The following is a 15,447-nucleotide window of genomic DNA, read 5'->3' as shown; positions in this document are numbered from 1 at the left end:
CAAGCTTCAACAATGCAACAAACATTTCAGTGGGCTCTAACTTATAACTGATTATTTAGTGCTAAAAAAACTTGATCGAAACACTCGTTTTTGTTGATTTGGTGCTCGATATAGTATAGTTATACAATCAACATTTCAGTTTAGAAATCCACTGGTCTTATTTTCATTACGGTTCTCCGAAGGGAGTAATCATATCCTTTCCAGGTTTCCAAGTTCACACCATCAGCATGGGAAGCCTGTTCACCTCGAAGATACAAGCCATTTAAATTCGAGATGTGACATTCCTTGTACCACCAGGCTCCCTTGTGCGAAATGGCGCAGTTACAGTGCATTGATCGTTATTTTGATCTTTGGTGGTGAATTGCATACCGCGATGCCAAGGGCCGAAAGAGTCACCAGCATTTCCTATCAAAATGAACCGTATTCTGAATACTTAAACTTGACATGACAAATAAACATTTTTTTGTGATTACCAATGTGCTGTTTATCAAGGCTAAACAAATCTTGAACTCTCATATCAACAATTTAAAACTGAATAATGATTTAATATGGTTCTTTTTTAACATTATCAACATGATAATACTTCACTTAGCCTACTTTTCTGCTTTATCATACTTTTTACGCATAAGTATTTCATTTTAAATTCATCTAAAAATAAGCTCTACGTGGTATATTTTACTGCTCTCAGATAATGCACTGATCGGCAAAAGCTTTTAGGCTACGAGCAGTCCCTCCTTTTCGGCGAAGTCCTTCGCTCGAGTAAAAATAAAAAGATAAACTCAGTGAAAAAAAAACTGCTGTTAGGGCGCCGCGGGGAACTCTTGAAGTGACGTCGATGCAACACTAGAGCTCCATGAGTGAGGCGTCTTCCTCATGGAGCTCTTGCTGCCCCTGGGTGTCACTTCAAAAGTCTCCCGAGACGCGTTAACATACATCAACTGTTTTTTTTTTTTCGCGCGACGGTCTTGGTCGAAAAGGAGGGACTTTCCGTAGTTTATAAAAGCTCGGATTTAGCCTTACATTTTGAAAGCTTTCTCGCAAAACGTTCCGTGACTACCTGATGGCATTTGACAACTTTAAACCAAGAACCATTTTTGTAACAACTCTGACTAGAAAAATGTGATAAAATGTGAAAAACCGTATGGCTGTATTGACTGTATTTTATCTACAGAATTTTTCTGGAACATTTCTGCATTCCGCAAAATTGGTCGAAGTATAATACGTATAAATGGCTCACAGAGATATTTCTTACCTTCTGAATGGCAAATTGGTTTTTGGACTTGGGTTTGTTCTTTAGGGTATCAATAGTAAAAACTTTATGGTGTCGTCCTTTTCTTTATAGAACTCTTTGGACTTCTATAACTATTATTATAACACAAAACCGATGATTGATACGCCACATTATTACACGACTCGGGCAGTCAGAGGACCAATAACTAAGTTGATTTTGCTGAGGCGATCCTTTCTTTGAAGCTGGTATCCTTGAATAGTGATTTCAAATCTCTCTACGGTTGGAGACAAATGAGTTTCTGAGACAGCTAGAACATCTAGGCCAGTATGAAATAACAGGAATTTAACTTGCGACAAATGTTTGTGAAGGCCACGAGCGTTTGTGTGGCCCACTGTTATGTCACACCTTCCATGATGTTTAATCGTGGAGAAAGCGCTCAACAATAAGTTTTCTGTGACATTTCTTCTTCCAGTTACAGGCCCAGGGTTTGGTGAAACATCACCAGCAAACACAATCCTAGTTAGTTGATAGCCAGAAACGGGATTAGAATAATAACAAAGCCTTGAAGACAAGAAGCGCTTTCCGCGATATTCACCAGATTCAAGATGGCGAAATGACGTTCTGGAGTGAACAGCGTCTTCGCAAAATTTTGCTTGTTTAAACAAGTCAAACAAGGAAGGAGGAGCATCTGTTTCTCCAATCACTCTTAGGTTGTCATCTAGAGTAAAAGCGATAGAGAGTAGCAAGGATAATCATACTAAAAGCTTCCAAAGACCGGAACTCTCGCGAAACGTGTCAGCTGCTTCATAGCTCACCAAGAATTCTTTGGTAATCTTGGTAAATCTTTGGTAAATCTTGGTAATCTTGGTAAATCTTTGGTAATCTTGGTAAACCTTCGCCACACTCAGCGCGAATGAATAATATGTTATATCATTGCAACAGAAACGAACACAACTACCATTGTTAACATGGATTTCGCCACACAAAAAAAAACACAAACGCAAGGAACTGGGCATTCACTAATGAGATTTTTGTCCTAATCTTGACCTGAACGCCGCAGACGAAAGACCTTCTTTGTCATTCTTCGTCGAAATCTTCGTTTAATGCACGTGATTGTCCTTCGTAGGGCTGAACCGTTCTCGCAACTTCCATTTCTTTGTAACCACTTGAGTACGATGTATCACAACTTTCGGTAGAGCTTGCTGAACATAGGTATACATCGCTCTCGGACATTATTTCAAGAGTATTTCAACACTGACTTATACCAAGTTAGAAGAGATGTGAGAGATTTGTAAATGCCAAATGAGAGTTTTCACAGTTTTCTACGTCGTCACCTGCTAACTCGTCACCAGCCTATTAGACACTTTTAGGACTAAAAAAAGAGCACTTTAGGGCCCGAAAACGACTTTAAGCTTGCGTGAAATTTTCTTTTCTGTTGGAATTGGTTTGTGCAGAGAAAGAAAGAAAACTTCGTGTCGTATTTTCTGTGGAGTTGATTAAAAGGCTATAAAAGGTTATTTCTTTCCAATTTAGAATGTATTTTCCAAATATTGCTTTCGATAAAATTACTCGATTAGTATGAAAAGAGGCACAGTATTGTATAAAAAAGCGGACTGTGTGAAGCTCCTTCATTACTTCCGCAAACTTTTGAATAACCTTTTCTCGTCATTTTTAGTGACTTATTGCATTGCTGTAAGTCTTACTATATTTGAGGCCGGAAAAAAATTCCTCCTCCAGAAAAGCATTTTCTAATTTTCTAGCTTCAGTCTCCACCGTGATGTATCGATGCACCTGCGGTGCGACTGGGTCGAAACTCTTCAAAAAAGAATGCAAAAGCTAGTATTTTTGCGTTTATTGAGCGAGTCATTGAATTGCCGTGAAATGCTACAACATTGTTTTTTTCTTTGCCAGTAAACCGCGAATCATTGTCCAATTCCCTGAAAGGAGAACCAGAACTAAAGCCCACGCGAGCAAATTCCAACTGAGAAGTATAGGATGCATAAGTTTTCGCGACTCGTGTTGCCCAACCCCTTGTACCACAAGCGATTCCGAACCAGAAAGCGTAACAGCTGTATTTCATTCATAAGCTCAATAGAAAATTATTTTTAGGACACAAAAAGGCTAAAAGCTGGTCTGTTACTCTATTTTGTACTTAGTTACCTCTCTGAAAAATGTATTTCTCCTGGCCATTCAGGATGAGGAAATAACATGATGTGTATTAAATGACATGAAACTAAAAAATTTGACTCAGTATCTGTCCAACTTTTTTTTTCAAGAAAATGCTCAAAAACTTCAGGAGGAATGGAGATATGATGCAAGGAATCGTTTCGAATTCGAGGTCCCTCTCACCCAGGAAACCATCGGCCTGAGTGATGATGAAATATGAAATATTCAGTTCAGTTCAGTGTTACAGGGAATGAGATATATAGTTACATGTAGGCGTTGTATGTTACTCCTCATCGAGGGCGAAATTCTAACTTACGATTGGGTACTCTTGCTAAAACAATCTGTTATTAACAACAAGATAAAGTAGTTTAATCAAATTAGTTGATATTGTAAATTGGTCCCCGTAAAGGATTTTAAAGGCTACCGTTTCGCACATAAGGCCTTTGTCAGTGTGTTATCAGTCATTCTTGGGAAAAAAATTACATTTTTACTCTACCCACTGACTGCATTCTCAAAAGACTGAAGGCAGCTTAATTCAGTGTTTTTTGTTTGGTTATGAACGTTAAGACAAGAAAGCTGTTTTTGAAAAATCTGAACTTCTCTAGTGCGAGAGAGAAACTAGCATTCCCTTTTAGAAGTGGAACCAGCTAGCAGGCCTCAGCACTAGCGCGGTAACTTTTTGAGTTGGAACACAAGATCATCATCATTAGGTATAATTTTCATATGTGTTGAAAAACCAATTTTTCGTGATGTAACTTCGAGCAAATTGTGAATTTTAATGATGAAACTTGATAAACATGTCGAAGTCAATCCGGCTAAGGTCATCTCGTACCGCATCAGTTGAATGAACCATTCTACAGAAACAATACTTTTAGTACTAGTTTTAAAAACGTTAAAGGGACAACCAGACAATATCGCACACTAAGACAAGTAATTTTAAAACTATGCAGTTTAAGAAATAGTTTAGTTTTCTACAAAGAAAAACAATTTGGCTCAATTCGTCAACTGCTGATGCCCTCTAACTTTAAAGTGGCTCAACCTTGAACAATGTAGATTTTATCATTGTGTACAGATGTATGTCACGGGGAAGAAGCATGACGTTGTCGCGCAAAGTATCAAGATACATGAAGAGAAAGCTCTATCCTGGTACAAGAACAACTATCTCTCAACCAACCCAGAAAAGTTCCAGCTATTAACGATCAACCCGAGAAATGTTGACAAAGACAACGATAATCAACATTTTTCTGTTGATGGTCATACTATTAAGAGAATGGGGGAAATACGGCTTTTAGGAGTTCAAATCGATGAAAAATTGAGTTTTACTAGTCATATCAGTGATCTATGCTCTAAGGCCAGTCAAAAAGTAGGGGTCCTAGTGCGGCTACGCAATTTGATACCCTGTAATGCTAAACTATCACTTTACAGGTCTTCAATTCTGCCCCATCTAACCTACTGTAATCTAGTATGGCACTTTTGTAATGCATCGGATCGGAGAAAGCTTGAGCGGATTCAGGAGCGAGCACTTAGGGCGATGTACAAAACTAGATCAGCGTCCTATCAAGAACTGCTAAGTCGCGCCAAACTACCGACGTTGAACAATCGGCGCCTACAAGACATTGCCACTTTGATGTTTAAAGTTAAGCACAGTCTCGTACCTGAGAATATTTCTGACTTATTTAATATAAAGAACACACAATATAATTTACGGAACAGTGACTTTGAACTGCCAAGACTCGAAACTGTAAGATTTGGTAGGAATTCTATTAAATATATGGGACCTCTCATCTGGTCGAAGTTACCAAGACACCTAAGAACGATAGAAACTCTAAATTCGTTCAAGAAGACTAAGAAAAGTCGACCTTTCAACTCTCGTTGAAATTTAAAACTTAACTAAATAACTTTATAATCTTTTTAATTATCTACTGTAAATAACTATCATCTACATATGTAAATGTATTTGACTTTTAAATTTTTTAGTGTCCTCCATTAGCATATAGCTAAAAACATAGACACTTAAATAAAGTTTTTCATTCATTCATTCATCATCGTTGTAAATATGTTTACAAGTGTATTAAATGCCCTATGGATCACTCAATGGAGCTACTAGCAAACAGGGACGTTCATAATAATAACAAAAGAAATAGAAACATGCTTTCCAGACTACCCCTTGTAACCAAAAATTGGGGTAAACGGAGATTGTGTTATTACTCTCTGAAAGATTGGAACAACCTAGATAAAACCATTAGAAATGCCACTTACATTGTAAATTTTAAGCGTAGCATATTTAGTAGCTTTTTATTTTAATTCTTCTTGTATTTAAACTGTGGGCCTTTTTATCAAATTTTAATTTAGTTTTTATTCTATTTTTTTATTTTTAGACATCTTCCATTTTGCTGTATATAGTCTGATTTACTACCTTTAATCTAAGTTAGGCCCTTTCTGAAAAACACAGTGATGTGATGAAAGTTTCCTATTAAAGGATTATGAGCATCTACACCGCTTGGTGTAAAATAGGCTATTGATTAAGGAAAGAACTCATACATTAGCCTACCAACCAAACAAATTAAATTATAACTCTTGCTTTTTACTAACTTCCCAGTTAGCTCAATGGATAGAGCGCTGGACTGTTGTGCGGGAGGTCGACGGGTTCGAACCTTGGCCGGACCAACACTCAAGGTCTTAAAATAATTGAGAAGGATATGCTACCTTTCTATAACATCAAAAAATGGTTAGATATTCTAGTCTTCTCGGATAGGGACGAATAAATGGAGGTCCCGTCTCCTGCGGGGTTAGGGGTAGGAGACGTTAATTTCCCACGCACGAGATTACTGTGTGATGGATGTCCTCCCCTGGGGAGGGATGGGTGGGTTGGGGTTGGGGTTGGTTTAGGTGGGTGAACCTAGTAGTTCTCTCGCCTGTACAATGTACGAATCTATAAATACTAACTTCAACTGTATAGTGGATATGCTGTTAACCGCAAAATGCGGTTTAAATTTAAAGAGTCGTGGAAGTCAGTAATTCACTGGTCTCACTTTCATTTCGGTCCTCTTCAGCAAATGCTTTTGTCCCTTCCAGCCTTTCCAGTTCACTCCATAACCATTGGAGGAGCTTCCGTTATGATGTTTGGCATTCAGGTTAGAGTGGTAGCACCTGACATACCACCAGGCTCCGTGGCGCTTCTGTGCACAGTTTTTTTTCCACTCATCATTGTCTTGATCCCGAGTGCTCCAAGGCCGATCACGATGATAAGAGAGAGAATCACCAGCAGATCCTAACAGATTCAATCTTGTCATACATTTATGCATAACATGGGGGAATTCAAGTTGGTAGTATTACACAAAATCTACAATTCATTCTAATTATATTGATATTGAATAGTTAAAAATTAATGTTAATACAGTACGAAGCTTTACTCTATGAAACCATTAGATAAGGTTGTAGTGTTCGGTTAGACAAAAAAAGATATGCTAATCAAACTTGGATGGATCCTTTATTCTCGGACTCTCGGGATGCAAACAGTTGGGCGAGGGTATAGTAAAATGGCTCAACGTGAAAGTATACTTGAAGATTCTGGTGAGGGTTCTGAGAAGGTTCTGACGCGTCTAGCTAAAGCAATGTTTTTTTTTTCTCTTGCTTGATCATATTCCCTTTTGTCTTAGAGGATGTTCATAGTTTATAGTAATAATGGCAATTTATCCGAAAACTTTTCCTTCATCGAGAGCTGCTACTTCCAAATAGGTTCAAGTGATAACACACTGATTATGCCTCCCGCTCCGTATAATGATAGCCAAATTTACTGTTTTACCTGAATAGGAACCAAGGATCAGCTTATACTTGTCATTCTCACTCCTAACACCAAACATGTTATACTGAGCATATCGAGTTTCCCCCTCAAAGTCTTCCAAGTCGACACGCAGCGCCTTTTTATTATCTGAGGTCAGACGGTGAATCTTGTCCAGCCCGAGCCAAAACTCACCATTCAGGTCACCAAAGCCACTTTTGTAATCGTTCCAGTGGCGGAAGAAATCAATCGAGCCGTCCAGTCTCTTCTGGAACACTGTCCATCCTCCACCAACTGTTGTTTGGTCACAGAATACCTCAAAGGCAGGCATGCTGTCAGGTTTAATGGTGTACACACCGTCAGTTGTGTTACCTGATTTGTAAATTTCAGCACAGTTTCTTCCGACTGAAAATTATTTAAAAAAGAGCTTCATTAAGTTTATGTTACACTATTAAATGTAGACCACACACGCTTGGCGAAAGGCACCAAGACTCGCGAACTGTCTTTTTCTTCTTTCTTTAATTACTCGGTTATCCAACACACAATTCGAATTCTACTTATCCTAAGTAACTGGTTAACCTGTTAGGCTCTCACAATTTTATTCTCACTAAATACTACTCACTGACTTGTGCTGCTAAACAATCACTTTAACTGCGGACTTCTGACGCTACTCTTCTTCACACAGTCCACATTCTTCCCTTTTCTACTCTCTTCACTCTAGTCTTTTAAGCGAGCTTTAGAGAACATGCTTATTTATTCACTATGGGTTGACTCCCCAGCCAAATAATTTCGCGAACAACAAAGTACTTACTCATGATGCTTTCGATCAACTAAATCGACCTCTCACTGCATTAGCCAAAACAAGAACTTTCGGGTGAGTCCAAATTAAAGTCAGTAAACAAACTAGGCACATTCACTTGTGGTAGTTACACAAGACTGTCGCAATTTGGAAACTCGTCACAGCAGCTTAAACCTGAATATCTTCGAACTTCGAATTCATAAAGTAACTACATTCTAAATGTAAGCGAATGACTAAATCAAACTGAACGGGCTAACTAACTGACTAACCAAATATTTCATCGCATTTATAATGTTTTGATGTTGTCTGCTTGTTGCTTGCTTTCCTACGTATTGCTTTGGCTAATACGACTTTTAACTCTGAACATTAATCGCTACCATTTTTTCCCTAAAAGTTAACTTGTTCGATGAAACGGTAATATACTTTTCGTTTTAGTTGAGCTTCAGTGGATCGTTCTCGAAAGTCAAATCTGGATCTTTAATGAGCACTTCCTCGCGTAGCACACGAAGGCAGGCAGCCCACACAATCAATTTTTTTCACCTTTTAATTGGCACTTTTCCCCAGTGAATCCACCTCGACAGACACAACAAAAACCTTTACCGGTGAATCCAGCTTGACAGGTGCCACTGTTCAAACATGGACTGCTGCTGCAGGGATTCTGTTGGAAAAACAAAGTAGGCTTTGTGCAACTTTTCCCTCATTCCATAATAACCTGAAATGACACATCTTTTATGTCTGACTTCCCTCAGTTTGATCAGAATATGAAATGTTACCTCGATTGCAAGATATGTGAAACCTGGTTTATTCTCCAATAGAAATGGAGCATGGTTTTCCTCAGTGATGTTATTCAACTCGCATTTGTGTTTTCCTTCATCCAAAGGTCCAATATTGATAGACACACAATTAGGCTCCATATAGCACATAACTCTGCAGCTCCCCTCACTAAGTACCTCTGAGCTTTTAAAGGAGTAATTTTTTAAAACCATGTTTAATATTGGTTCCCTGAATATGATGTTGCGAAAATCGCCACCTGTAGGAGACAAAGGTAATGAACATCATTGATGTTTTTCAAATCTATTACTAGGAACTTTTCCCATCTATAATGGAAGTAAGAAGGCACAGCATGCGATCCTATTTTTGTAACTCAGGCAATCATGTTAAAACTTGAATAATTCTTATTTTTATCACAATTGGCAGTAATGTCGCAATCTGTTTGGCCAATATGTGTAGTAAGGCATTTGGGGAGCTTTATAATATTAGGCAAATTACGAAATATTTGTCTGCAGAATCAACAAAGTGTTTAATTCATGCGTTTGTTACATCACATTTAGATTTTTGCAATGCTCTTTTGTATAAGCTTCCGCAATATCAATATGATCGACTTCAACAAGTTCTTAATGCGGCGGCTCGGGTTACATGCTTAATGATTCCCAAGTCTGCTCATATTGCTCCGGTACTTAAGGAACTTCACTGGTTGCCGGTGAAATTTTAGAGTAGAATTTAAGATTGCGCTTTTAGTTTTTAAAACGTTCAATGGCCTGGCACAACAATAAATATCTGAACTACTTGTTGTAAAGCCTAGAACTAGATACAACCTGCGGCCTGAAACATTGCTGCTAATCCCTAGGGTGACACGGAAGACTTTTGGCGATCGAGCCTTTTCCCATGCTGGACCAACAGTATAGAATGCCTTGCCATCTAGTCTTAGAAGCTGTAGGAACACTGACTCTTTTAAAGTAAAGTCGAAGACTTAAATTTTAAGAAAGCTTTTAATTTGTAACTTTATATTCTTATTACTAGTATTATTTATGTCATCTCATAGCCTTAGCTACTATATGAACTTTGACTTTTTTAAAGTACAGTTGAAGACTTATCTTTCTTCTTAAGAAAGCTTTTAATATTGTACAGCGCTTTAGAATATTTCAATAGTTAAAGCGCTATATTAAATGTAATAAATTATTTATTTGTTATTATATTAATTTGCCGTTGTTAAGGGTGCAGAAAACGCTGCGTCAACGTTCACGCAACGTGTCACGCATTTAAAAAAAATCATTTTATTTGATGACGATATTGTGGTGAAAAACCAAACCGACGGTGGTTTAGCTTAGTCTGTACTCTTATCGACAACGATATTCTCTATCGCAGCGGTCAAAATGTTAAGGTTTCAGGAGGCGCAGCCGAGTACAGACCACACTGAACCACTATCGATTTGTTCAATTCATATCAGTTACCTAGTATGACGTTATCATTAGTATTGACGCGCACAAATCCTACAAAATTGCCAAGGAGCAATCATTTAGAGCTTCAGAAAGGGGCAGCCTTTGATTTCTATGGCACGATTCTGGTTTTCCAAAGATTCGCCTTTGCGGAGCAGTTTGTGACTCGCATTCGAGGAAAGAAAATTAAAGGAAATACGATTGGAAAGTTATGAGGGGGAAAACCTGAGTTTAAAGTGAATTTATACTCACCAGCGCAACAGAAACACGGAGGGAGAGTTATTCCAAGTAAAATGTAGAGAATGCCCATCATGGCTGCAAGGTCACGATTGAGCTCCATCGCTATAAATTGAAATATACGGCTCATGATAATATTTCCATGATCATGTTTGAGTCGTCACCAAGCGATTAAAATGTAATTATCACATACACTCGATGATATCTTTCTCAATCAGGAGTACATTTCAATTCAATCTATTGGCTGTCTTCTTTAACGAAACCTTCACTACCCCGAAAATAAGACGGACAAAATTATGTCCGCCTAAAAGTGTTGATTTTGTTGGCTAATGTGCTCGTTCTAAAATGTCATTTAAACTTTTATCACTTGACAGTTAAATTCTAAAGTTCTCATAAAATATTGACCGGTTGCATCACCCAGTTTGCAGGAGTAAAATAAATTACAAGGAAAATAACGGAACTATTCTCAAAGAAACGATTGCACGTCAATCTCTCAGCTGTATCTACGATTGTTATATTTTGATCTCAAGTATTATCCTTTAATGGGCATGGTGTTAAGACCGTGAAGGCTCTGGTGAAAACGGAGATAATTAGTCTGTAAATATGCGCATTTACGTAGTTTTTCTCCTGCGGCAAGCACCACTAACAGCAACTATGAACGTCTTTTCCAAAGTCGAGAGCAACTTAGGCTAGATCAGTATAATTATATAATAATATGTATATGTGCACGATCCTTCGCAGTAAAGCACTATTTGAGCAATAGTGAAAATCAGACCTGAAAAAAATTTTTTTTTTTTTTTTTTTTCAGGTCTGATTTTCACTATTGCTCAAATAGTGCTTTACTGCGAAGGATCGTGCACATATACGTTTCATAACCGCAGTTCATACATATGTTTCATATGTTTGTTGTTATATAATAATAATAATAATAATAATAATAATAATGATAATAATAATAACACTATTATTTAGACACGATAATGTTTAAAGCTGACAGCTTGTGGGGTCGTGTATAAATCCAAATATACTCTAAATTAAACAATTTCAAATGATGATGATTTTTGAGGAGAGGGGAAAACCGGAGTACCCGGAGAAATACCTCTCGGAGCAGAGTAGAGAACCAACAAACTCAATCCACTTATGACGCCGGGTCCGAGAATCGAACCCGGGACACATTGGTGGAAGGCGAGCGCTCTCACCACTACGCCAACCCTGCTCCGCTTAAGATTTATTGCCTCAAGAAACTAGAGGCTCACAAACCGTGTCTTTTAATTAGAACTGAAGGGAACGAAGGGAACGAAATGTAGAGACTGGCGCTACAAATATGGAACGAAAGCGGAATTATAAACACCAGCACAACAAGAACACGTTGGGAAAGCTATTTATAGTAAAATATAGAGGATGTCAATCAGTAATACCTGCAAGGACAAGCTTCCGTTTCATCGCCATAAGGGCAAATATCATGATTCATCACAAAATATGTTATCGTGACTATGCATGCTAGTGTCTTCACCAAATAATTAAAATACCTGTTTTCACGTTAATCTGAAGATTGACCATTTCTTAAAAAGCGGGTGTTTACATTAATTTTGACTTTTTGTTTTGGTTTTTGTTTTTAGTTATTCATCACGATATTATGTTGACAAAATATTTTATCAGATAATGGACTGTTCTAAAATGTTGGTATTTCCTTTTCATAACTTGAAAAAAGAATTATCTGGCGATGTTTTTTCTTATGTAGGCGAAGGGCTAACGCTCGAAACGTCAGTTTTTGCAATCGTTACGGTGGCCAATTTACCATTTCAACTTTGTTGATATATCCAAATTATATCAACAGTTGTCGAATTGTGGGAAAGAGTACAAAATTCGATGAGAAAATCCACTTTTCCCCTGTTTGACCTGTAATTTGTAATTTTATTTATTGACCAATGTAATTTCTTGCCATAATCTACTTCTTATTCAAATCCAGAGTCTTCTACCAATTAACAACAAAGTGGATTGATTGCATTGCTAAGTAACCTATAAAACTAGGTTTTAGAAACAGCAGAAAAATTTCTTTACATTTATTATTTGAAACAATTTTAGTTTTTCTTCTATTTTCGCAAGCATATAATCTATGCGAATAGTATAAATTTTGTCAAAGTTAAAAAATTAGGCCAAGTTTATAAAGAAACTGTGGTGCTGCGCTGACGGGGGGTATCTCAAGATAATGAGTTTTATCAACTCAGTTGATGTTTCAAAGGTTAGTCCTCCGTGAATGCGAATCGTCCTGACGAAGGACTAACGCTAAAAACATCAGCTTTGACATATCTTTACAGTGGCAATTCACATTGTCAACTCAGATGATAAAACCAAATCATCATTTCTTTCAATAAGTTGTCTGGCCTAAAGGAATTACGAAAAGTTAGTTAAATTCAAGGCAAGATTTTTCAGGAAGGCCGAGTGTCTCAATGCCTACGGCGACAAAGTTAAACCTACCAATACTTGAACAACGACATGGTGTAAAACTAGTTCCAAGAAATGTACAAAGGAAGCCGGCGATGACTACAGTTTCACCTTTGATTTGATTACCCAGACAAGGCATTTTCGTTTCCCTTTAATTTCCAGTCCGACGAAACATCAATAAGTGAACTTTACGCAACAGCAGGGGTTTCAAAAACATTAAGCAATTATTGGATGAGGTTGCCGAGGCCGCAAGCTGATGAAGATAACACAGACACGAGGTTTGATAAGTCAAGATATCATTTGAAACCGAATTCAATGAATGTTTTTCAGACGTTTTTTAAACAAAAAATCTGCAAAAGGAAGATATTTCTATCTGAGTTTGCAAAATTTTGGGAATACTACATGGGTGAGGGACTTGCAAACTATGCAAACTTTGAACTTGAAATGATAAATGCATTATCCGCTGCAGATATTGCATTTATCATGTCAAATTTACACGCAATTGCATAATGACTGAATTCTCTCGACCAATCATGTTTAATGCATGACGGTACTTATTGTATGACCCTTACAACCCCACGCGCCTTTGTTGAAAAATAATGGACAAAAATGCCTGTATGAGGGATTTAAGCGATGGCAGGAGCTGAGCCATACAAAGTCGTCGTGTTTCCGTGTTGTCGTAAGGTAAACAGAGCGGGGAAAGGGAATTACAAAGAAGTCAGCAACACTTGCGAGGGCGTAGCCAGCACAACGACTTGTTGTAGGCCTGTTCCCTAAGAATTTTTGTTTCAACGTTTACAAGAGTCATATAATAAAAGTCAAGCGGGAGGAAACAAATTGTCGGCCCGTATATTGTGATGGTGATCAAGAGTTTTTTCTACGATGTTTGATTTCTCGCCTTGTACAAGGATGGCGACGAGCTACATCGCTTCAATATTTGAATCTAATCGAGTTTTACAACAATACAAGACACATTTGTCACCAGCCGTTAATGAAAGAAAAAGGCCATACACTGACACAAAGACATTGCACGAAAGTGCAAGACATGTATCATATATAGCGTTACAAACTACTTATTTAACTCCAGATGTTAGATTCAGTTTTTTAATACTTATGCCTGCGATTCCGCCATAAAATGCCACCCCCAGGGTTGAGGAATCAAGGCCTGGTCGAGTAACTTTTGCGAGAGATTTAGAGTCCTTTTAGAAACCCTAGGGAATCTTTGAGAGGGGCTTGATGCTCGAGGACTTCGTGCAGACTTTGAGATTGACATGCAAATTGCCTCTCCACAGCTGTAAACCGTACGGGAATAACACAAAATCCCAGGTACATTGTAACTGAGACCCAAATTGCCTCTCCACAGCTGTGAACCGTACGGGAATAACACAAAATCCCAGGTACATTGTAACTGAGACCCAAATTAGAGTGCTTATAGAAGAAGGATTTCAAAGGGCAAATGTGGCACGGATCCTGGTAGTTTTTCCCATTAGATGGAACTTGAAATGCCCATTGTATTTTGATGACATCCCGGTATTTTGATGACATTCCTGATAATGCGCTACATAATCTTGTGGGTGAAATAATTGATTCCACAACCCAAGGCTCAACTCGAGCTAAAAAAAAAAAACTTAAAATGTGCTTCGCTTATACTCATTGGGTCTCTAACGCTAGAAAAAGAATCCATCTCAGGAATCCACTAGGCCGCAATTTTTGTCACCGAAGAACTTACAAACTCGTCAGTAGTATTTCGTTTTGTTTTATTTCGTTTAGTTTCCTTTATTCAGATCTTATTGTTTCGACAGGTATGCTGTTGCATGTGTTGCAAGAGTGAACATATGTAACAATGTATCTTAGAATTGAAGATTTTGAGGAAAGATTATATTAAACGAAACTCGTACCACAGAAAGTTAAGACAGACAAAACTTTGACGGTACGCGCACTTTTTGTAATTTACACTCGTGTTTAACTTTGCCGTCATGTTACATGAAAAATGCATTCGTTTTCAGCCAATCAGACGCGCGTAATTTTTTCATGTATGTTATAAGTATGTAAATAACATTAGTTGAAACTTTCCATTAATAGCAATTTTTATCTTTTAACAAAATGGCTCCCAAGATCAAAGAGGCAAAGGAAATGGAAGCATTATCCTTTTGAGGATGAAAATACTCAAATTTATCAATTTTAATACATAAGAAAGTTTCGCTAACTCCCTCAAAAACTTAACTACGGACGATCAAATAATATTCTGATGATACAAAACTTTTTGATTTCAAAAAGTTGTCAGTCTTTGTCTATCTCAGTTTAGGAATTTAAATTCGAATCTGCTTTTAGAAACGGCCAAGAGAGCAAATTGGCCAAAGTAGAAACCTACTCAAGTGCCACAAATTTTTTTAAAACTATTGATGCGCATTTATGTAGCCTGCATAGGAAGCGTTTCAGTGCTGTTTACCGAGGAACGAGAGATCGTCGGTTTTGGCCGCGCGAGAATTGAAACGAGAGCCAAAAAGTGAAAGAGGGGGAAGGGAAGGAAGGAAACGCTTGCGGACAAAACCCCTCGATTTTGAAAACCACC

The 15,447-nt window shown here is 37.8% G+C and overlaps 1 protein-coding gene across 1 annotated transcript; it reads right to left on the bottom strand.

Annotated features, from left to right (window-relative positions):
• Positions 1–5,144: 5,144 nt before the first annotated feature.
• LOC148734167 (microfibril-associated glycoprotein 4-like) lies at positions 5,145–11,125 on the bottom strand. The gene is made up of 5 exons (XM_088754941.1): positions 10,446–11,125; positions 8,751–9,007; positions 8,518–8,635; positions 7,203–7,583; positions 5,145–6,668 (listed from the first exon to the last, which is right to left on the bottom strand). Exons 1-5 carry the CDS (start codon positions 10,558–10,560, stop codon positions 6,409–6,411), a joined length of 1,131 nt encoding a protein of 376 aa, XP_088611067.1. The 5' UTR covers positions 10,561–11,125; the 3' UTR covers positions 5,145–6,408.
• Positions 11,126–15,447: the final 4,322 nt, after the last annotated feature.

This window comes from Stylophora pistillata, chromosome 3 (genome assembly GCF_964205215.1).
Source record: "Stylophora pistillata chromosome 3, jaStyPist1.2, whole genome shotgun sequence".
Taxonomy (NCBI): domain Eukaryota; kingdom Metazoa; phylum Cnidaria; class Anthozoa; order Scleractinia; family Pocilloporidae; genus Stylophora; species Stylophora pistillata.
The sequence above is the reverse complement of the archived record's forward strand: the minus strand, read 5'-3'. Positions and strand labels throughout refer to the sequence as shown.

Excerpts from the sequence above, each read along its gene's own strand:
- LOC148734167 (XM_088754941.1), bottom strand. The coding sequence starts at position 10,560 with ATGAGCCGTATATTTCAATTTATAGCGATGGAGCTCAATCGTGACCTT. Across the intron at positions 8,636-8,750 it reads TCACATATCTTGCAATCGAG|AATCCCTGCAGCAGCAGTCC; the intron begins GTAACATTTCAT and ends TTTTTCCAACAG. Across the intron at positions 6,669-7,202 it reads GATCCTTGGTTCCTATTCAG|GATCTGCTGGTGATTCTCTC; the intron begins GTAAAACAGTAA and ends TGAATCTGTTAG.